This window comes from Pelophylax lessonae (genome assembly GCF_965119305.1).
Source record: "Pelophylax lessonae genome assembly, chromosome: 1".
NCBI classification, from domain to species: Eukaryota; Metazoa; Chordata; class Amphibia; order Anura; family Ranidae; genus Pelophylax; species Pelophylax lessonae.
The window spans coordinates 671,576,605-671,599,486 of record NC_138768.1 but is presented as its reverse complement, the minus strand read 5'-3'; the positions used below and the strand labels follow the sequence as shown (position 1 = coordinate 671,599,486).

Genomic DNA, 22,882 nt, shown 5'->3' with positions numbered 1-22,882 from the left:
TGGACCCTGCCACACAGGTACCCCCACCTGATCCCCTCGAGGTGGCCACAGGACCCTCCAGTTCACAGAATATTGATGCATTTAGAGCAGTTTTGGAGTCTTTGGTATCCCGGGTGGAGATGGCCTGTCAGGGACGGGGGTCAAGAAAGCGACCCCCGCCTACCCCTATTTCATCTGATACTTCAGATTCAGATTCTGAGATGGTCATTGCAGCTGCAGGTCCCTCTGCAGGGGCTGTTGTCTCAGGTAAAGTTCCCTCAGACAGTGAGGAGGACGTTCCTGCCTCCGCCATAGCACAAGAAGAAGCATTGGTGGACACACTAGTTGTGTCGGTCCGGGAAACTTTAAGACTTGAGGTTTTACCGGCAGAGGTAACCGAGATGGAAATTCCCTTTGGTACTAGTAAACCTACCAAGACGGCGAAGGTTTTTCCCTTACCCAAATGTTTTGGTAATAAAATTAAAGAGGAAAGGGATCATCCAAAACGTACCCTTACTGTTTCCAAGCGCATTGCTAGACGCTATCCGTTTGAGGAATCCCTCATTAAGAAATGGACGGTACCACCAGTGGTGGATCCACCTATTTCCAGACTGAATAAAGCCACTGTTATCCCGTTGGAGGACGCTCTGTCCTTTAAGGATCCGGTGGATCGGAAGATGGAAGCGGAGTCCCGCACTATTTTTTCCCTGATAGGGTCAGCCTTTAGACCAGTGATTGTCATTGGTTTAGTTTCACAAACATTAACGGAATGGGCAAAATTGTTACGCCATGACCTAAAGGGGAAAGGTATCCCCCAGGCAGCATCTGATTTGATGTAACAAATTATACAAGGACTGCAGTTCGTCTGTGACGCAGCCCTGGATGCCACCCCCTTGTTAGGGCATGCATCGATGTCAGCGGTAGTCCTCGACGTGTGCTGTGGTTAAAATGCTGGTCGGCGGATCTAGGTTCCAAAAAAGCCTTGGCGAATCTCCCCTTTCAGGGGAATCGCCTATTTGGGGCCACCCTAGATGAGATCATTTAGGATGTCACTGGGGGCAAGAGCACTTTTTTGCCGCAGGCTGCTAAAGCTAAAGGACCTCGTAACAAGCGTGGACCTTTCTTTGGCGCTCATAAAGGGTTCGTTCGCTCCGCTGGGGCGAGCAGGAAAGGCAAAGCCCCTCTAGGAGGGTTCAAGAGGCGCTGGTCGGGCAAACAAAAGGCAAACTCAGCCAAGCCTGAAGTTAAGGCTAATACAGCCTGAAGGTGCGCCCCCACCCGGCTTAGGGGTGGGGGAACGTCTTCACCGGTGTTCAGATCTAGGGCCTTCCTGAATCCCGGACTAAGGGGTTCAGGAGATCATACGATCAGGATACAAGATCGAGTGTCGATCACTGCTACCGGTGCGATTCTTCCCTTCCAACATTTAGGTGCTACAGGGAGCGGTAGTTCCCGTTCCCTGAACAGATTATTTTTCTTTACCTTTTCCAAAGATCATTCTCAGTTCCCTCCAGGAATCGGATCCGGTTGAGCAAGCGGACCAAGGAGCCTCTAGTCTGGTGACTTCGGTCCCTAATGCTCAACCAGGAGAAATCATCACTCCTGATAGGAATCAAGTTTCTGATAAATGTGTGGGAACAGAGAGCGATCAGACTTTGTCGGATTGCCTGGAGCAAGCAGCTCTAGGGCAGCCTGGTTCGGATCCAGTCAGACAATATCAGGGTGATGACTTGGGTCGATCACCAAGGATTTCACCATCTGTGTCTTCATCAGAGCATCCCGGAGGTGGATCTGTTGGCATATCGGCTCAACAGGAAGGCGCGGAGGTTGGTAACGCGCGCCCGCGATCCTCTAGCGTACGCAGCAGACGCGCTGAACGGCCTGTAAAGGCAGTGTCAGCTACTATGTCTTCCCTCCTCTCAGATTGCTGCTGAAATTTCTCCGCAGGATAGAGATGGAGGGAACTCCAGTTATCCTGGAAATTCTAGGCTAGCCTCGTCAAGCCGGTCAGGCCGACTTGGACATGCTAGTCGCGAACGCTCCTTGGAGTCTTCCTCTCAGGGAGGATCTGCGGTCTCAAGGACCGATCTTCCATCGTGCTTTGCAGTCGCTGGTTTTAATGGCCTGGCCATTGAGACCCAGGTACTGAAGGACAGAGGGTTGTCGGCTTCAGTTATTCCTACTCTAATTAAAGCAAGGAAAGCGACTTCCAGCAAAGTCTATTATCGCACACGGAAGACTTATATCGCGTGGTGTGAATCTTTGGGATTTCCCCCACGTACCTATTCGGTGACCCGAATCTTGGCTTTTCTGCAAAAGGGGGTTGAGCAGAAACTATCCTTGAGCACTATCAAGGGTCAGGTTTCAGCATTAGCAATCTTCTTTCAGAAGCCTTTGGCTACTCATTCCTTGGTGCGGAATTTCATCCAGGGCACTTGGTCCAGTCCGCGCGCCCTTACCGCCCTGGGATCTTAATTTGGTTTTGTCGGTTCTGCAGAAACCTCCCTTTGAAAATATCAGGGAGATTCCCTTGCTTACATTATCCCAGAAGGTGGCCTTCTTGGTGGCTATCACTTCTGCACGCAGGGTGTCAGAACTGGCTGCATTATCATGCCATTCCCCATATCTAGTGGTTTATAGGGATAAGGTAGTTCTTCATCCGAAGCCATCCTTTCTTCCTAAGGTGGTTTCAGACTTTCATCTGAATGAAGATATTGTGCTACCTTCCTTGTGTCCTTAGCCCAATCATCCTCGGGAATATGCGTTGCATTCCTTTCATGTGGTTCGGGCAATCAGGGTATACCTGAAGGCTACGGAATCGTTCCGTAAGACGGATTCACTTTTTGTGATCACGGATGGCCCCAGAAAGGGGTTGCCTGCATCTGCCGCGACTATCTCCAAATGGATTAGACAGACGGTGGTACAGACTTATTCGATTAGGGGTCGGAATCCTCTGTTCCCTGTTAAGGCGCACTCCACTCGAGCGCTCAGTACTTCCTGGGCCTACCGCCATCAGGCGTCAGTGGTCCAGGTGTGCAAGGCGGCCACCTGGTCGTCGGTGCATACCTTTACAAAATTTTATAAAGTTGATGTGATGGCATCGGCGGATGCCTCATTTGGCCGCAAGGGTTTGCAGGCCGCAATTTGAGGAGACCGGTGGTCTACCTCGAGGGTTTTTTTCCGTTGGAATTTCAGTTGAGTCTCATCCTTTGATTGATGAGCCTTTAAAACTTCTAGTTGGCACCAGTTGGGCCTTCTAGATTGGATTTTGATTTCCATTTTCCCACCCCTCATTTGTGGTACTGCTTTGGGACGTCCCGAGTTGATATTAATCAAGGAGGACTACGTCTGTCAATGAGCGACAGAGAAAAATGGATTTTTGTAAAATCTTACCGTAAAATCCTTTTCTCTTAAGCTCATTGACAGACGTAGTACCCGCCCCTCTGTTTTTGAGTTGGGTTGGGTTAAATTCTCTAAACACTGCTTTGTGACATAACTGATTTGCTGTAGCAGAGAGAGAGAGAGGATATACCCTCTGGGACTGCCCCTAAGGTGTGGCCAGAACATTTTCTTTCCTGTCTAGTCCTACTCCTGTAGAGGGCAGTATAACCCGAGTTGATATTAATGAAGGAGGACTACGTCTGTCAATGAGCTTAAGAGAAAAGGATTTTACGGTAAGATTTTACAAAAATCCATTTTTTTTGCACAAATATTGCGTTTGTAAGACCGCTGCGCAAATACGGTCTGACAAAGTATTGCAACGATCTCCATTTTATTCCCTAGGGTCTCTGCTGAAAAAATATATAATGTTTGGGGGTTCAAAAAATACTGATTTTAACTTGTAAGCAACAAGTGTCAGAAATAGGCCTGGTCCTTAACCAGTTCCGGACCACCCGCCACAGTTTTACTGCGGCAGGCAGCCCCTCCTGCGCGAACTGATGTAGGACTACGTCGGTCGCACGCCCAGTGCTAGGGGGCGAGGGCGCTCCCACCCCCACTAGGCAGCGGGGATGCCGATGCACAGGACCCACGGCCTCGATTTGCTGCTGGCCACCCACGATTGCTCCCCGCTGAGAGAGGACGGGCAGCTGTTGTAAACACAGTTGACCGTTCTGTCTGGAATGATCAGAGTGCCTGTGATCCTTCTATATAGGATCATAGGTCTCTATGGTCATTTCAAAAGCCCATCCCCCCACAGTTAATAAACACTCCCCTAGGCTTACAATTAACCCCTTGATTACCTACTGTGTACCTACCCCTTCCCTGCCAATGCCATTATTACAGTAACAGTGCATATTTTAAGCATGGATTCCTGTAGTAATGTCACTGGTTCCCCCCCCCCCCCCCCCCAAAGTGTAAAAAATGTCAGGGGTCCGGTCTGTCTGCAGTCCCGCTAAAGATCGCTGATCACCGCCATTACTAGAAAAAAAATAAAAATTACATAAATCTTTCCCCTAGTTTGTAGACGCGATAACGTTTGCGCAAACCAATCAACATACACTTATTGGGATTTTTTTACCAAAAATATGTAGCAGAATACAAATTGGCCTAAATGGATAAAAAAATATGATTTTTAATTTTTTTTTTGGGAATGTTATATAGCAGAATTTAAAAAATAGTGTAATTTGGCTGTAGCAGGAGGCAGTTTGTTTCCCTGAAAGGCTGGGAAGCATTACAATAATGAGTGTCTGCGGGCAACAGTGAAGCATGGTGGAGCTTCCTTGTAAGTTTGGGGCTGCAATTCTACAGAGTTGGAGATTTGATCAGGATCAATGGTGTCTTCAATATTTAGAAATAACTTATCCATTATGTCAAACCATCAGGGAGGCATGTGATTGGCCGCACATTTATTCTGCAGCAGGACCACAACCCCAAACATGCATCCAATATCGTTAAAGCCTAAATTCACTCTCTCAATCAACATTGACTATTTGTAACCCTTATGCTGCTAGCAGTAGTAAATAGAGAGGAAAGTATATCATTTTTGTTTTTGTGCTCAGTTCTCCAAGATATTCGGAACAAACTACTGTAATATATACTATAGATATACATCTGCAAAAGTAAAGGGATTTCCCCATCCACGCTAAACATGGATAAAGGAGTGGCGAAAGGTTAGAACATTGCTGCTATTTAATAATGTTTGAGATTTGGCCTGGAAAAAAAATATAAAAATCTGATTTCCAATATTGATTTGTATGGGGTATTAGATTTCTATTAATTTCATTAACTACACCACTCCCACCCCTTATCTTCCTCCCTTTTTCTTTTGTCTTCATGACCCCTGTCATTTAGATGTAAGGTAGTATGAGGGCCAGGGAATGTGGGTCACCTCTCACGTGTGCCAAGGTTTTTTGCATTATTTTATTTATTTATTTTACTTACACAGATAGGCTTTGATATACTGCACACTTTTTTGTTTTCGGTGTGCCATGTTTGTGTGGACACAGGTGCCCATTCATTTGAATAGGCTGGTGAACCTGCAGGGAAAAGGCTCCTGCACCTTTTCAAAATTTTTCCAATTCATGGGGGTGCTTTTAAAAAAAAAAAATGAATGGCACCCTTGCACGTCTGCAAAAGGGCTGTGGGTGTTTTCAGGTGGGAATTGTGTGCAGTTTACATGCTGACCCACAACCACCTGTAGCAGTGTGAACCTATTGCCTTCTATTGCTCTCTGAATGTTCTTGACAGTTTGATGCAGCCAGTGCATGGGTGATTCTGTATGAAGTCTCTGCGCTGTAAAATTAGACTAATTCTAACAGTTTGTGGTCCTCATGGCATTTGTAATAGACGTAGAATAGTCTTTTTTTTTCTTGAAGAATTATTAAAGGACTTCCTAATTTAAAATGAGACTACACTGTGCATGTGTAATATGTAAGTAGCATGTCATATAATAAAGAAATAAACTTGGAGTCATCACTGGATTGTTTTGCTGCTTCATGGTAACGGTTTGCCAGGATTATGCAATGCCATGAAGGAATAACTTTTACTCCAATGATCGGTGAAGCCATGTAACACATTATACTAAGCCTATTAAAATGTCTAACTTTTGTTACATATAAATAAATCATTAGATCTGGCCACATGTGCTGACTTTGTGAAACTCATTGGACTGGCAACACCTGTTTAGGGTTAGACAGCACTGTCTATTTCCCTACAGTAGACAGGGACCTCACTGCTTGCAACCTACACACCACAAGGTTAATGATAATAGGTTACCTAGGCTTCAAAGAGCGTGGTGTGACCTCTACATGCTTGGCATTCCTTTTCCGTGGTGTGAGCGCTCTGAGCCATCTCCCATGAGGCTGAGAGCATCCCAAGGGCAAGAATTAGCAGTACGTGCTAGGTGGCCTATTCTTCCTAGTAAAAGCAGAGCATGAGCCTATAGAGCAATGAAATAACAGCGATGGAAATGTCCTGTGCATACACGATGTGCTGGATGGAAGTAGACTAAAGTTTGGCAGCTCTGCAGAGTATAGTATGTTGGTTATCTGAATTCTTTTGTTGCATCCACAATAAAATGTTTTCAGTAGGCCCTCAATACTATAGTTACATGATACCAATAAGAAGGCTGTGTTTACTAGCCCAAGGCAGGGGCAGCTTCCAGTTACTGACACACATAGAACAGATTTTCCTGCCCGATACTGCATTGTGACTTGTATAGTTTCTGTGGTTTTTTTAAAAGCTGAAAAAGCTTTCCCGTAACACATTTACTGGATTTTTATGTAGTTTTCATTGCTCAAAGGAGAATCCTTTTAAGTGACAGCATGTGTTATTTGATCTAGTCTTTCATTTAGTAGAAATAGACAGTATTAATTATAGCATACCACACTAACTGCTAAAGGTTTAGCTTAAGATTGCCAGAGGAAGCGTACAGATTTTTAACTACAGCCATTTATTCTAAAAGGGAAGAGTAAGGCTGATTCACACTATGTGTTGAGCTGTGGTGGGCAAATGCACAGTCACAGTGCATAGACAGGGAATTTACTTTAGACCTGTTGATTTTTTTTCTTTTTTTTTTATTGCATTGTGCTGCAGTACATAAAGAGAAATGATATGTCATTTTGTAACATTTTAATAAATCTTTAAAAAAAAAAGCCCATGTGATGCATCAGTACCACTGCAAGGGCCAACCATTGTATACCAATTAAATGGTCGGTCTAGATAGGTCATAATATTACATAGTTATGGTAGATAAAAAGGCAGTTGTTACAACCAGACAGTATACTCTCTGTACATGTATGATGCTCTTTAGTCAATGTTTGCGTTTAGATAACCTGAAAACATTAGATAGATTTGGTACCCAAAAACTTAAGATACAGTTGGAATTTCATCTTGTCGATTACTACCAGATCAGAAATCAGTCACTTGTATGTGGGCATTCTGCCACCTCTTCAGACACTCCCTGATTATCCGATCTCTGAAGAAGTATTAAACTTCTGAAATGGATTGCTCAGACAGTTGCTCTTCTCCCAGGATAATTGCTAATAATCATCAGACGCAATGCTTACCTCTGATTTGCAATATACAATTGAAATTTCTTCCACTTTCTGGGGATAAAAGGTAACTGAGCTTTTTAACACTACACGTACCCTACAGCAGTGGTCCCCAACCTTTTTGGTACCAGGGACCAGTTTTGTGGCAGCCAATTTTTCCTGGTACCGGAGGAGCTGTGTACTGGATATTCAGAGTCTGTCCTTCGCCCCCCTCACACCACAACCCCCCTTTATAGTGTCCACAGTCCCCCTTTAGATCACAGTTCTCTCTTTTAAAGCAGTTCCACAGTGTCCTCCATTTCTTTTCACATCACAAGCCCTCACATTACAGTGGCCCTCTTCAGTTCAGTCCCCTTTACATTAATGTAATGGGGGCTGAACTGTAAAGGGGAGCACAGTGATGTAGTCATATGAGGATGGGTGAATTCTGCATTTTTGATGTGGATTTGTCTGTGTCCACAATTAGTTGGGTATAATAAAGGAGTGCTCATTATGTCTAACTAATGGCCAACTGTTTTCATTGTGAGGTGACAGTGACAAAACTGTCAGTTTTTTTTTGCTTTCTGTGTCCCAAAGGGAAGATTTTACTTCACTTCCTGTCCCATAGCCAAAACAGGAAGCAAGAGAAAATGTCTCCTAAGTGAGGGAATACCAGGGTGTCACCAGAACTTGTGTTCTCACTGAAAGATGTCCCCTCTGTTTCTGTTTTAGTCTCAATTCAAAATTTGGAATTTTCTTTTACTTTCACTTTTTCACTCGTGGAGATAATGGTAAATAGGACAAATATGGAGAGGGTAAATCTCCCTAATGGGGGCAAAGAAAGCAATAAAAACTTGACAAGTTTCCTAATCCCTCTCTAAATCTAAAAAAAAGTGTTGCATTTATTGAAATGTCACAAAATGACAAATTCAACTAAAATTTAAAAAAAAAAAAAAAAAAAAACGTAATGCATCGGCACCACTACAAGGGTTGGTCAGATTAGATACGAATCAAATGGACTGTATAGGTCCACATATTGCATAGCTTTGCAAAAATATAAAGGCAGTTACAACCAGACTGTATACTCTCTGTACATGATGACCTTTAGTCAATATTCGCATTTAGATAACCTGAAAACATTAGATACAATTGGTACCCAATAGTTCACATTTTATCTTGTTGATTACTATAAGTATAAGATACACACTGGATATTGTCCCCCCCCCCCCTTTTTTTTTTTTTGTGTTTCCTGTTGTTTTTTTTTCTCCTTTATGTATATGTACATTTATATTTTACTTATATACTTGTGTATTTGTATGTTTATTGTTTGAAATTCAATAAAGATTTATTAAGAAGATTACTATAACATCAGAAATCAGTCTAAAACTAGTGTTCCCATTGGAAGATTTCCCACTTACTGTTTCAATGTCTACCTAAAATTTTAGATTTTCTTTAATTTCACTTTCGATAACGATAAATTGGACAAACGGAGAGGGTAAATCCCCCTAACTGGGGGCACAGAAAACAATAAAACCTGACAGGTTGTTCTAATCCTTTTCCCCTCTCTCCAAAACTAAAAAAAAAAAAACACTTTAGCTATACTTTAACAAAATCTTACCTAGTACTTTCCTTTTAACCGCTTGCCAACCGCCCTCCACAGATATACTGCGCCAGGCTGAAATGGCTGCGCAAATCAATGTATGGGTACATTGGTTCACTGGAGCAGTGCTGGGGGCAGCGGGGATGCCGATCCACTGGGCTGGCGGCTGCGATTGCTGAGAGAGGACGACGGTCAGCTGTTGTAAACACAGCCGACCGCTCATTCTGAAAGTGATCACAGAGTGATCCTTCTATATTTATCTATACAAGTCACTCCCTTAGTGCCGGTTCACACTTGTGCGATGCGGGAACACTGCGAATATGCAGCGTGTTCCCGCAATCGCATCCGCACATCTGGCAGCTCAAAGTGCCATATGCGATACGCAGGGGGTGTCAATTAAAAGTTGACACCCCCAGTTGCGATCGCATATCGCAGTGCGATCTGCAAGTTTGCACAGAATCGGATCACACAAGTGTGAACCACTATGCGATCCGATTCTGATGCGGCTCAAAAAAAGCCTCATGTGCAAGTTTGCTGCGATCGCATGTAATGAAGGAGCAGTGCGCTCCGAATTACATGCGATCTAGCAAACCGCACAAGTGTGAACCGGCACTTAGGCTCACACTTAACCCTTTGATCACCGCTGGATTAACCTCTTCCCTGCCAGTGTCATTATTGCAGTAACAGTGCATATTTTTAGCACTGAATACTTTAGTAATGTTACTGATCCCCCCCAAAAATGTCAGGTGTCCAATCTGTCCACCACAATGTCGCAGACCCGCTAAAAATCGCAGATCATCGCCATTACTAGTAAAAAGTAAATAAAAATGACATAAATCTTTCCCCTAGTTTGTAGACTCAATAACTTTTGCGCAAACCAATCAAAATATGCTTATTACAATTTTTTTTGTTACCAAAAATATGTAGCAGATTACAAATTGGCCTAAAAGGATGAAAATTTTTGATTTTTAAATATTTTTTTGGGAATATTATACAGCGGAATGTGAAAAATATTGTTTGTTTTTTTGTTTTTCAGAATTCTCTCTTTTTTTGTTTATAGTGCAAAAAATAAAAATTGCACAGGTGATCAAATACCACCAAAAGAAAGCTCTATTTGTGGGGGAAAAAAAGGACATCAATTTCATTGGGGTACAGCATCGCACGACAGCGCAATTGTCCGTTAAAATAAAGCAGTGCCAAATCAAAAAAAATGGCCTGGTCATTAAGGGCAGTGGTCCTCAACTCCGGTCCTCGGGACACACTAACAGGCCAGGTTTGCAAGATAACTAAATTACATCCCAGGTGATCTCATTTGCTGCTCAGTGATTGCAGTATTCTAGTCTGCTTCTACCTAAGGTAATACTTAAAATCTGGCCTGTTAGTGGGCCCCGAGACCCGGAGTTGAGGACCACTGATTAAGGGGACAAATCCTTCTGGTCCACAAGTGGTTAATTTATATTTGTAGAACTCTTTTTCTCTCTGGAGACTTAAAGCACTTTAGCCTCTGTTGGGTCAGGTGTGAGACAGCCATCTTGGGCTCACTTCGTAGAATATACTAGGAGCTGATTAACCTACCAAATGCTGTGAGTAGGGGGCAGAGCCAAGCCGCACTGTGAGTGTCTATAGACTTACACCATGTTGCTCAGGAACGAGGGCCATAGCAGCCTGTTATAGGGGCACACCAAAAAGGAGGGTCCTGGAGTACCAGAAGGGGATCCAAGAAGGGGGGTTCAGGGCTCCTCTGTGTAATGGTTTAAGTATTATTTTTTTTTTGTATGTTATTTACATTCATTGATTCCCACTTTTTACTTTGTCTGTTTTCATGAGTGGGTCCCTACATATCAATTTATATGGGATTTATTACGTTTCATCTTTTGTGCTGTTGTATTGTGAGATGTCGCACATCATGTTACTATGGAGAGCATTGGAATATAAAAATATATTTGTCAAATACATTTCTTTAGGCTCCATTCACACCTGAGCATATCCGTTTCAGGCGTTTTTTGCAGGTGTTTGGAGGGAGTCATTGACATCTTACAAAAACGCTGGTAATCTGCCAAAAAAGAAGCTCATGTACTTTTTTTGAGCTTTAGGCGTTTTGCTTCAGGTAACAAAATGCTCATATGTGAACAGGGGCCATTGAAATGAATAAAATTTTCCTTGTTGGGAATTTTGAGACTTCAGAGATGAGCGTTTTATGAGCTGAAAAACAGGGCCTTAGAGAATAGATAATAGACATGATTTTATTTTTTTACAATCTTGGTATAACGTAGATGGATCTGGAGGTTTGTATGAGCTGATTCACATACTCTACAAATGAGCAGAAGTGCTTTTAGAGCTGCATAATACATTTTTGTATAGCTGGTGTCCTTGACAATGAAATGGAAGGCATTGTAAAGGTAGTATATAGTGTTTACTCATCCCACCATTGGAATTTGTGACCATGAAGAGTGGGTAGTAGACAGCCGCCTTCACCACAGTCACATCCTTATCCTTTAAATGTAGTTATTTTTCTTGAATGATTCCTGCAGGCTGCCACTGATGACTAGAAACTGTTACTTGCCTGGTTGTTTCTAGTGGGGAAGAGAGAAGTATGAACTCTGCATGGTCTACATGCTTGTTCCAGGTTAGGTAAGCCCATAATGGATCTTAATGACAGCCAGGCATCTAACATTTCTTATAGGAATGTTCAGCAATAACAGCCTACAGCTGTCCTAAAATAAAGGTTTCCTTGAAGGGTATAGTTACAATTTTGCAGTACATTAGCCTGCCCCATCAAAAATAATGGGCTGCCTGTGTACTAAAAAGCCCCAAAAATTGGCAGTGTCACAGAAATGTGTAATGTACTACACTATAGTGCATTGGGTGCCATTCAATAGATACAGCACTGCACAGTGCACGTATGTGCTTTGCTGTGTGTTGTGGTAAAGTGCATATTATTACAAGGAAGAAGAGTTAGTGGGTTCTAGAAGAAAGCAATACACAAAAGTGGGCTACTATTTCTGAGCTCCCTTTCTGAAAATACTAATCTGTTGGCTGTTTTTGGCTTCAACACACAGAAGAAGCTTGGAATCCCATTGACTGGGCAGACATATGATAGAAAAGATGATCTGAGCCTTCAGACATGATAGAAGAGATGGTCAGAGACTGCAGGCATGATAGAAGAGATGGTCAGAGACTGCAGGCATGATAGAAGAGCTGGTCAGAGACTGCAGGCATGATAGAAGAGCTGGTCAGAGACTGCAGGCATGATAGAAGAGCTGGTCAGAGACTGCAGGCATGATAGAAGAGCTGGTCAGAGACTGCAGGCATGATAGAAGAGCTGGTCAGAGACTGCAGGCATGATAGAAGAGCTGGTCAGAGACTGCAGGCATGATAGAAGAGCTGGTCAGAGACTGCAGGCATGATAGAAGAGCTGGTCAGAGACTGCAGGCATGATAGAAGAGCTGGTCAGAGACTGCAGGCATGATAGAAGAGCTGGTCAGAGACTGCAGGCATGATAGAAGAGCTGGTCAGAGACTGCAGGCATGATAGAAGAGCTGGTCAGAGACTGCAGGCATGATAGAAGAGCTGGTCAGAGACTGCAGGCATGATAGAAGAGCTGGTCAGAGACTGCAGGCATGATAGAAGAGCTGGTCAGAGACTGCAGGCATGATAGGATAGCTGGTCAGAGACTGCAGGCATGATAGAAGAGCTGGTCAGAGACTGCAGGCATGATAGGATAGCTGGTCAGAGACTGCAGGCATGATAGAAGAGCTGGTCAGAGACTGCAGACATGATAGAAGAGCTGGTCAGAGACTGCAGGCATGATACAAGAGATGGTCAGAGACTGCAGACATGATACAAGAGATGGTCAGAAACTGTGAATATTCTGTAGAAGTTTTTGGAGACTGGGGACATGTTTCAGGAGACAGTCATTCAAAAAGACTGGTTTCTCTCGTACATTGTGGTGCAGAATGCTTTATCCTCATGTACCTGTCTAGAACTTGTACTTGAACTTGTACTTGAATTTGGAGCACACTGTGCCACTTTTAGAATGCATGTGAGACACAAGCAAAATCAATATCTGTACGCTAAAAAATAAAGTTAGTCTTAATTAGCTCCTCTTTCGTAAGACATGATCAGTTAGTATTTTATTTTGAATTTGGCACATGCGTTGCTCACAATGTAAAAGAGGAGCACATTGCAACTTCCGGAATTTGCCGCATGAATTGCTTTCAGAACCAAAATTGTTGCTCTTTTTTTGTTTTTTTATGAGGCACAATTTATAAAGTAAGGCCATATAAGTGGTGCAATAGCAATATTGAATTGCCCCCATAGGCAGGAGAACAATTGAAATGGCTGCTATAAAAGGGCAATAGGGAAACACAGATTGGCGTTTTAGGAGCCCAGAGGGCCACACAAAATGCCAAAGGGTATCCGGGGTGTAACCCAGTGGATCAGAGTTGCCAACTGTCAGTAAATTTACATTTTCTAAAAATCAGTGATTTCTACAGCTCTAAATATCAGGCACTGGTTAATGCTGTGTTGACTGCAAAAAAAAAAAAAAATGCTGCGGGAGGTTGGCAGCACTGCATTGGATGGTCACGATTGCCAAGCAAGTAGCATTTTGTGCAGTGGAAGGATATATGTTGGTGACCAGAGTGTGATAGAGGAAGGTCTCTGAAGCTCAAGTGTTTGAGTGGCTGGGCGTTGCGGAGATCAGAGTGCATGCTGTGCTGTCAGTGTAGGAGTGTGATGTTGGAGATGGAAGTTGTGCTGTCAGTGTAGGGGGCAGGGGGGCAATTTTCCCCTGGGCCACTCTGATGCCCCGTAAAAAGGCTGCACTGCTTCAGCCACAGACATGCCTAAAGAATTCTTGGTGAAGAGAAGTAAAAAGTCCCACTGCTAACCTACTGAGTGCGAGATGAAGACATTCCCCCCCCCCCAGCATGGATGGTGTAAACTATGTCTGAGCAGAGGCTGGTTCCATGGCCCACTGGAATCTCTTCTCCCCCGGCTAGCCCTGACCGAGCTGTCCCAGCTCCCCTCAACTTCCCCCTGCTGGCCAGTTTGGGAACCCTGATGCAGCCAGTAAGTGGAGATTATCTGGAGCAGGGCTTAAACTTGAAATGGGGGTCAGGAGGCGGACGGGAAGAGGCAGAGTGGGAGGAGGGCTGAGTCGCTACACCATGGGCTTCTGGTTTGTACTTGCCCCCTGGGCCAAAAGTTACCAGTCTGCCCCTGGTAGGAGGGTGATGTTGGAGATGGAAGTTGTGGGTGTAGTAGGAGGTAAGTGATCGGAGTGTGATAGAGGAAGGTCTCTGGAGCTCAGGTGTTGGAGTGATTGGGCGTTGCGGAGATCGGAGTGCATGCTGTGCTGTCAGTGTAGGAGGGTGATGTTGGAGATGGAAGTTGGGGGTGTAGTAGGAGGTAAGTGATCGGAATGTGATGGAGGAAGGTCTCTGGAGCTCAGGTGTTGGAGTTGTTGGGCGTTGCGGAGATCAGAGTGCATGCTGTGCTGTCAGTGTAGGAGGGTGATGTTGGAGATGGAAGTTGTGGGTGTAGTAGGAGGTAAGTGATGGAGGAAGGTCTCTGGAGCTCAGGTGTTGGAGTGATTGGGCGTTGCGGACTCGGAGATCGGAGTGCATGCTGTGCTGTCAGTGTAGGAGGGTGATGTTGGAGATGGAAGTTGTGGGTGTAGTAGGAGGTAAGTGATGGAGGAAGGTCTCTGGAGCTCAGGTGTTGGAGTGGTTGGTCGGAGTGCATGCTGTGCTGTCAGTGTAGGAGGGTGATGTTGGAGATGGAAGTTGGGGGTGTAGTGGGAGGTAAGTGATCGGAGTGTGATAGAGGAAGGTCTCTGGAGCTCAGGTGTTGGGCGTTGCGGAGATCGGAGTGCATGCTGTGCTGTCAGTGTAGGAGGGTGATGTTGGGTAGCCCCAGGCGGATGTCAGGCTATGTGTGTCCTCAGCCCTCCCCCGGTCCCTCCCCTTCTCTCTCTCTCTCCGAATCTCCATATAATTGATGTGTGGGCTGTGTATCTGGAGCTCAGACTGCACCATTGCGGCTCCTTCTAGGAGGGGGAGCTAGATTGCGATCCCCGCTGTGAAATCAGTGTATGATAGGTGGTGCGGGGTTCCTCCGTGTACCGCCCCTCCTCTCTCTGGTCCCCATGCTGCTCCGCCCTCCCCCGTGCTCAGTCTCTGGAGTTGCTCTCAGTGGGGCTCCTGACTCTGGCAGTGTGATCGCTGCTGCTGCTGCTGTGTGGAGTTGGATGTGCCAGCCGCCTGCTCTCTTCTGGTAACGTGTCCGAGCATGTCCACATCAGACTGTGTACTAGACCTACCTGGACACGGGATCTTCTGTGCACAAGGAGGCATCACACGCAGCCGCTGATCAGGGATTACACCGACACTCACCCACCTCCCGGAATCATGGGGTTCTACGGCACTTTAAAAATGATCTTTTATAAAGTAAGTGCTGCCTGGATGTGATGAGTAGAGGAGAAAGTCTGCATTGGATGCGATGAAGGAAGGAAGGGGGATGCAGAATAAGGTGATGAGATGGTGTTTGATTAGACAGACCCAGCATCCTCCCCTCCTGGTTCTGCAGATGGCATTCCCAATGCAGATCAGAACACATCCATTGGCATGAGATTTCCCCTGGAAGCTGGCTCCTCTGTGGTGTGCTCTCATCGTCTGGTCACCTTCATCTGCATCCCACTTGTCCGATCGCTGCCCGGGGTGTGGAGGTATCATCCTGCTTCTTCTACGTGCCAAGGACTCATGCTGGCAAGGATCTGAATAGATGATCACAATCCGGGGAAGCGTGCCTTAATAAAATAAAAATGCCTTCTGCAGCTTTGCAGTATTGTAAACTTCCAGGATGGGAGCGTTTCTCCAGCTATTTGCCGACAAGTCTGGTAAGATTTCCTGGCAAGGTTAAAATAACGCATTGCCTGCATCTGTCAAGTCACTCTTTATTGTGCTACTTCTGATGACTAGGAAGGGGTGATGGAGAAGAGCAAGTTGTTGAGAAGTAAATCATCACCTTCTTGGTAGAGAAGGGTGAGATCTGCTTTGTGTGTGTGTGTACACAATGACCCTAGGATGCTGAAGGGTCTGTTTTTCCTCTGCATGGGCAGCGCCTTTGTTTGGCACCAAACTGGCATATGGCTTTTCCAGGAGCGAGATGGATCTACGGCTGGAGAAGTTTCAGTCCACAGGTTTTAGTTACCCCATGCTGACAAGGTTAACCGGCAGGAGAGCATGGTGCTGAATGTTAATTTTGTCTGCCAATGTGGTGGATTCCATTTAGTAACTTTGCAGGACGCTTCCATCTGTATTCAGAGGTATAAAATACAAGTAAAGCTTTGATCACTGCTCACTTGATTTAATTTTTAATGCTCTTCAGTAAAATATACTGCAGTACGATAGCTACGGCTGTGCTGTGCGTCATCGCTTTATGTATTTTTTAACGTCACCATGTAGGTTAGTAAGTTCTGCGTTATGAAAATATATAGCACTTGATTGCCACTGTGATATTATTTTGCAACTATAAATTCTCTAACATTTGAAGCAGATGTGCTTCCATGTCTTAAAACAAAAGGCTATATCATATGGGAAACCTGCTTTATCATCTTGGTCCCTTGGGGTTGTCCTAAGCACATCCCTGATTTAATGACTTGGAACAGTAATTACTTTTGCAGACCTTTGTGGTGGGAACCTGTGTGATCCCAGTGGTGGTACTTGTTCAAGAAATCACCAGCTAATTTCTGACACTTGTTGATGTAAAATGAGTGATGAGGCTGCATTATTGTAAAACAAGACTTTCATCTGTGGAAGAAGGACCTCATGGTGGCAAAGCACAGTTAAACATGAGTCCTCACAGCAGTCACTCTTCTCACAGTATGGCAGGTCACAGCCATATAAAAGGAGGGCACGCTATTTTATTTTATTTAAAAATTATTTGATATGCAAATTCTAAATGGCTTTCAAAAATTTAACTCTTAGATATCTCTGTAGACCAAACTCCTACTTTACAGTTGTATATTTTTTTTTTTATGTTTAAAGTGGAAATTAGTAATTTTAAGTGCCTAAACCCTATTTTGCCTACTGTGATTTAAAAACCTGCAACAGGTATTCTGAATGTGGCTATTACAGCTCTAGTACAATAGAGGGATTGTGAAGTCACTGCATATAGGAACAAATGTGATATTTGGGTGAGCCCCTACAAATTATACTTTGTAGTTTTGTTGTGTCTTTATTGTGATATATGATGGTCAGTTGTATACAAATATGTACAAAAATAAAAATTGCTGCATTTATTGCTTAACCCATTAGACTGGAGATTTCAGTGTTCTACTTTCTTGCTATAACCATTTAGATGTTTTATGGATTGTGTGTTTATGAACGTATGGTGTTTTGATATAATCTACACTAGTGAGATAATAGGTGGAAAAGTGTCATATTAAAATGCAATTAATATTTGAATACTCTCTCTGCCTGTCCCCAGTGTATTTACCTTTCTTTCATGGTTGTTGGACACAGTTTTATGCCTTTTTTCTTTTTTCTTTTGTTTTCAGATGAAGAGAAAGTTGGACCATGGATCCGAGGTCCGCTCTTTCTCTTTGGGGAAGAAACCCTGCAAAGGCTCAGAGTACACAAGGTAATTCAATTGAATAATAGTGGCTTTGGTCATGACTGGAGTGTACATCCTGTCTCACCAGCTGCTCAGCTTCTTCTCTAATTTGAACACAGCTTTGCTTTCATTACTACTCCAGAGGGTAGATTCTAGTTGTGAATAATACCAGATTAATTGGTAGCTCTCCAAAAAAAAAAAAAAAATCCCAATTTTACAAGATGTAAGCAAAGTTGTATGAGGGAAAAAAACAGTCCTCTTTTACTTTTAAAAGATTTTGCATTCAAAAACAAAGCTAATGGCAATTCTGATATGCGGTTATTAATTCTGTCAGTACTGTTTATCCTGCCAGGTCACTGTACTGAGCAAGAAGTGCAATTAGAATGACACTACTTTTTCCTTTTGTGTTTTTCATTTCAACCGTACAGAAAATGCAACTCCTTGTAAAACCTTTCTGCCGATATACATGTCATTAATTGGAAATTGCCTGCAGTGGGTGGATTTCTTTGAGAAGATCATGCTGCATGCAGAGATTTGACCAGTGACAGTCTAGCTAGTGCTAAATAAGGGCTTGTATAGCTACAATACTGCAGGTGCCTTCATCTCTCCAACACTTCATATTTGCCACATTCTTGTTCACCTGTCTGTCCTAAAGATTACTAGCCAAGCCATAGATGTGCTACATGTACAATAAATTCCTTGTGACTTCAAAAATCAAGGTGCTTATTTGCATTCAAAAGTCCAAAGCTGCACCTAACACAGCGGAAAGAAGACTGAGCTATTCTTTGATGCTTTTTTTCCCCCCTCTGCCCGCTTCCCACTGTCACTGCCACTTCGCACAGTTGTCCTCTACAGTCACACTTAATCACTTCACTCTGAAATTTGCATGGCCTTACAGTTCCCTGCAGTGGCAAGACCTAACGCAGATTTTCACTTAACCCACAAGATGCTGGTTTAACAGTGCAAGTGGCCCCTGTGGATTCAGTGTTAGCTCAGTTCTTCACAAATATAGATTGGGTGGGATTTACTACAACTGGAGCAGCTGTGCAAAGGAACCAATCAGCTAATAGCCTTGGCTTGTTCAGATCAGCTTTGAAAATGAAAGCTAGAAGCTGATTGGTTGCCATATATAACTGTTCATGATTCTGTCTGCTCTCATCTTAGTAAATTCCCCTCATTGTGTTATATCAGATAACTTTTTTTTGGGGGCAAAATTGTTTTTCATATATCTTTTTCGGTTCTTGCTTTTTTGGTTCTTTTTTTTATCCAATACTACGTCATCTACAGTTTAAAGCCTTGTTTATGTCTTGCAACACTTTTTGCCAGCTGATTTCCCAGAGGAGCAATCAGTTTAGTATAATTCGTTAAAGCTTTGAAGCCAGAAGCCTTATAGAAATATTTAACCCCAGAGTGTACCTCTCTCCTAAAATGTATTTTAATTCAAGCATTATTCAGTGTATAAAAGTGTTAGTTGGGATTGCCTACCCTCAGAGGATTCCAGTGGTGCTAATCACCTGCAAAATTAAAAGGTGACAAATGCATCAAGATATGGAGAGAGAGTGGCGATGACATCTCTTCATACAATCGCACATGACACCCTCTCCTTCATGCTGAATCCAGTTTGTGCAAACACACTTTGTATGTTTACATATAAATCTAATGTTGCGCATCCGCTGTGTGTGAAATCGATGATGAAATGGATTGCAGAAATAAACTTGGAAGCAAGAGGCGAAATGCCAGTCATCAGTTGAATTGGCTTTGCTTTTAACCCTTTCTAATGTTGCAGTATATCTGACAATCTGCTGTGACTAGCATAGGTCAAAGTGTTGAATTAGTGAGGGGTAGAGTACATGCCCGTTGGGAATGTTCGCTATAAATGTACATGCTTGGGAAATTGATTACATGCTTGAGAAGCGTGACATCCTCGCCCAGTGCCCTGAGTTTGAGTGACAATTTAAACTGCCTCTATCAAGACAGCTTTTCTCGGTCTGCAAGTAAATAAAGTGTGTGTCTAAATTAGACAAGGTTGTTGCAGATTTCCAAAGCATGCTGTAAGCTGGACATTTGTCGGGAAAGCACACATTTGTAGACATTTATACTTTGATCAAAATTAAGGTTTATTAATGCTTACAGTAAAGGGGCATGATCATGGTGGACGTATACAGTAAAGGGGCATGATCATGGTGGACGTATACAGTAAAGGGGCATGATCATGGTGGACGTATACAGTAAAGGGGCATGATCATGGTGGACGTATACAGTAAAGGGGCATGATCATGGTGGACTTATACAGTAAAGGGGCTTGATCATGGTGGACGTATACAGTAAAGGGGCATGATCATGGTGGACGTATACAGTAAAGGGGCATGATCATGGTGGACGTATACAGTAAAGGGGCATGATCATGGTGGACGTATACAGTAAAGGGGCATGATCATGGTGGACGTATACAGTAAAGGGGCATGAACATGGTGGACGTATACAGTAAAGGGGCATGATCATGGTGGACGTATACAGTAAAGGGGCATGAACATGGTGGACGTATACAGTAAAGGGGCATGATCATGGTGGACGTATACAGTAAAGGGGCTTGATCATGGTGGACTTATACAGTAAAGGGGCTTGATCATGGTGGACTTATACAGTAAAGGGGCATGATCCTGGTGGACGTATACAGTAAAGGGGCATGATCATGGTGGACGTATACAGTAAAGGGGCATGATCCTGGTGGACGTATGTTACCTGTTTGTAGTTTTCCTTCTCGTTCACTATTATTCCCATAATCCAAAAACTTAGTAATGAGTTAATCATTCTATATCTAAATGGACTATAGCCAGTGCCCATCCGCAAGTGGTTTCCTCCCACATTCCAAAACCTTGCTAACAGTTTAAATGTTTCCACCCAAATTTACCAAAGCTTGTGGCCCATCTTTATGTGGATTGCTCCCACTATCTAAAAATATGCTTCAGTTAATCCCCTTCACTCAAACTGACCATAGTTTGTGCCTTTACATGGGTTAGGAATGATGCGCAATAAGTTTCTGGGGTAGGTGTGACAGGATTTTTGTAGTTAAATATTTTGAATGACGTCCTTAAAAGAAAAGAAAATAAAAAGTCTACTAGCATAATTCTTCCCACTTTTGACCCTTGTCAATCAAATCTCTAGTTTTTGTCACCGAAACTCAAGTTTTCATAGCACTGAATCAAAGGAGGTTTTGAGACAAACTTGAATCATTTGAAAACTGGCCAGAAAGTTGTGACCAGCATGAAGGTGCTTATATCCACACTCCAGACAGCCACAAAATTCTGTCCACAGGAGCAAATGAGTGGAGGAGTTTTCCACTTGCTCAAAGTGGAAATCCCCCTTTTATGTCATCTGCAGTATTGTCTAGCTATACGTTTTTTAGGGTTTAATCTTGTTTTGTTTTTTGTATTTAGTACTACAGGTCTTGTGCCATGTTCAGCAACGCCTACGACATTTGGTGACTTAAGGGCAGCAAATGGACAAGGTCAGCAGAGACGTAGAATTACATCAGTGCAACCCCCCACAGGCCTTCAAGAATGGCTGAAAATGTTTCAGGTAATTTTTAATGAACTTGTGTTGTAAATCTCCTTTGCTTGGTATTTATAATAATCAACTTTATTGTACCAGCCTTGAGTATGAAAGTTCAGGATTCCAGTGCACCAGGCTCTGGCAGACATATGTATGAAATCACTAACTGCATTTATTGCCATTCTGCACAGCTGTAATATAAAAATGCAACAAACCGACCCAAGGCGCTCAACCATAGAATAGGCTAGCAGTTATATGTGGTGGTGACATGCATCCTGTTGACCCAGTGCTGTGCTGCATTCAATCCACTAGAGGAATGGAGATATCCAAAACAGAAATGCAAAGACTATATGCTACACACTGGTAAAGTCAAGATATCTATGAGAAACAAGGATACATTGGAAGATGATGAATGAAACTTGCTTCAATATAAACCATGAAGTAACATTTATTGTGTTGCCATAGATAAAACACAAAGTCCAGAAAAAAACGACAGTCTAATTTTAAAAGATAAAAGCCCAAGTCTAATTCAGCCTCAAACACTAAATGGAGGGCCCAGCACTTGTGATGGAAACAGGCTCAAGGTTCACATACTAGCCGGAAGGCTTACTGGAATCAGCTGTTGGTGTCCTGCATGAAAGGCACACGTTAGTGTGGTGTGTAGTAAGGCTGGAGCCCACTACAGGATTGAGACAATAATGCAGCAGGGCAGGGGAGATGACGTGGCCCAAGTCAGAGGAAGGGGAGGGACCAGGGCGGCTCTCTCTCCAATCCGATAACCCGTTTCAAAGCTCCCGGTTTCTTTGTCAAATGCTGACTTGCAGGAAAGGTTTATGACACAGGAGATCAATGTTTCAATATTTTAAGATTTTTAGGTTTAATTCCACTTTAGCTATATTCCTGTGATCAAATAAAATGATTGGTGATATTATATTTAACCTATATGTTTAGGTTAACCAAATCATTAAAATCTCAAATAGGGTTTAATATGATAATATTTCAAAAGTCATGTTAGTATCTTTACATTTCAGCTTTCGTTAAAATAGTACCTAATGATTCTACCATGAAGGTGCTTGTTCAGGTGCTGTCTTCCACTTGTGTTATGGCATTGTAACGTTTTTATATTCGCTTCTGTTGGATACTACAAGTTGTTGTTTAACACATATTTGGAAGGCATGACCTGCTATTGTTATCATCAGGAAAACCAGTCCTGAGAATGCCATGCAGTTATTGCTGCAACAAGTGAAAGTAGAATGAAAGTGACCACAAAGAGGCTGCAGGAGATCAGCAACAGAGCATAAAGGTGAAAATCAAATTCCTTTCAACATGCTATTTTTTTGCCACAGGGTACTGTGGTGTCAGATAGTTTGCTTCTACTTTCATGTGCTGGAGTTGTACTGATACAAAAGCCCCAACATATTTTCCTGCTCTGTGACACGGCTGGTGCATAAAGTAGCATTGTCATAAATATGGAAGAGATGTTAATTTTTGCGCTAAAATAGCTGGTATTTTTATAAAAGGAAAGGCAGTTGGAGAAAGCTGTAATCGGTAACCCATAGCTGCCAGTCAGGGTTTAGATCTGATTGTCTGTGAGCAGCTCTAGGACTTTTCCTTGCCTCCTTGACCCATAAGTAATCCCCATCGAGTGTGTTAAGTGATC

General features: G+C 43.2%; 1 protein-coding gene across 4 annotated transcripts in view; it reads left to right on the top strand.

The window, feature by feature from the left end:
* FBXW7 (F-box and WD repeat domain containing 7) overlaps positions 1-22,882 on the top strand; it is a 325,255-nt gene that overhangs the window by 258,506 nt on the left and 43,867 nt on the right. For 3 of the 4 annotated variants that reach the window (XM_082244066.1, XM_082244065.1, XM_082244067.1), the window contains 2 exons: positions 17,615-17,697; positions 21,108-21,249. In XM_082244066.1, coding sequence (XP_082100192.1) covers positions 17,615-17,697; positions 21,108-21,249 — 225 coding nt within the window. Of the gene's footprint in view, positions 1-15,224; positions 15,504-17,614; positions 17,698-21,107; positions 21,250-22,882 lie in introns of those variants that run through there. The other variant, XM_082244068.1, reaches the window with a different exon arrangement.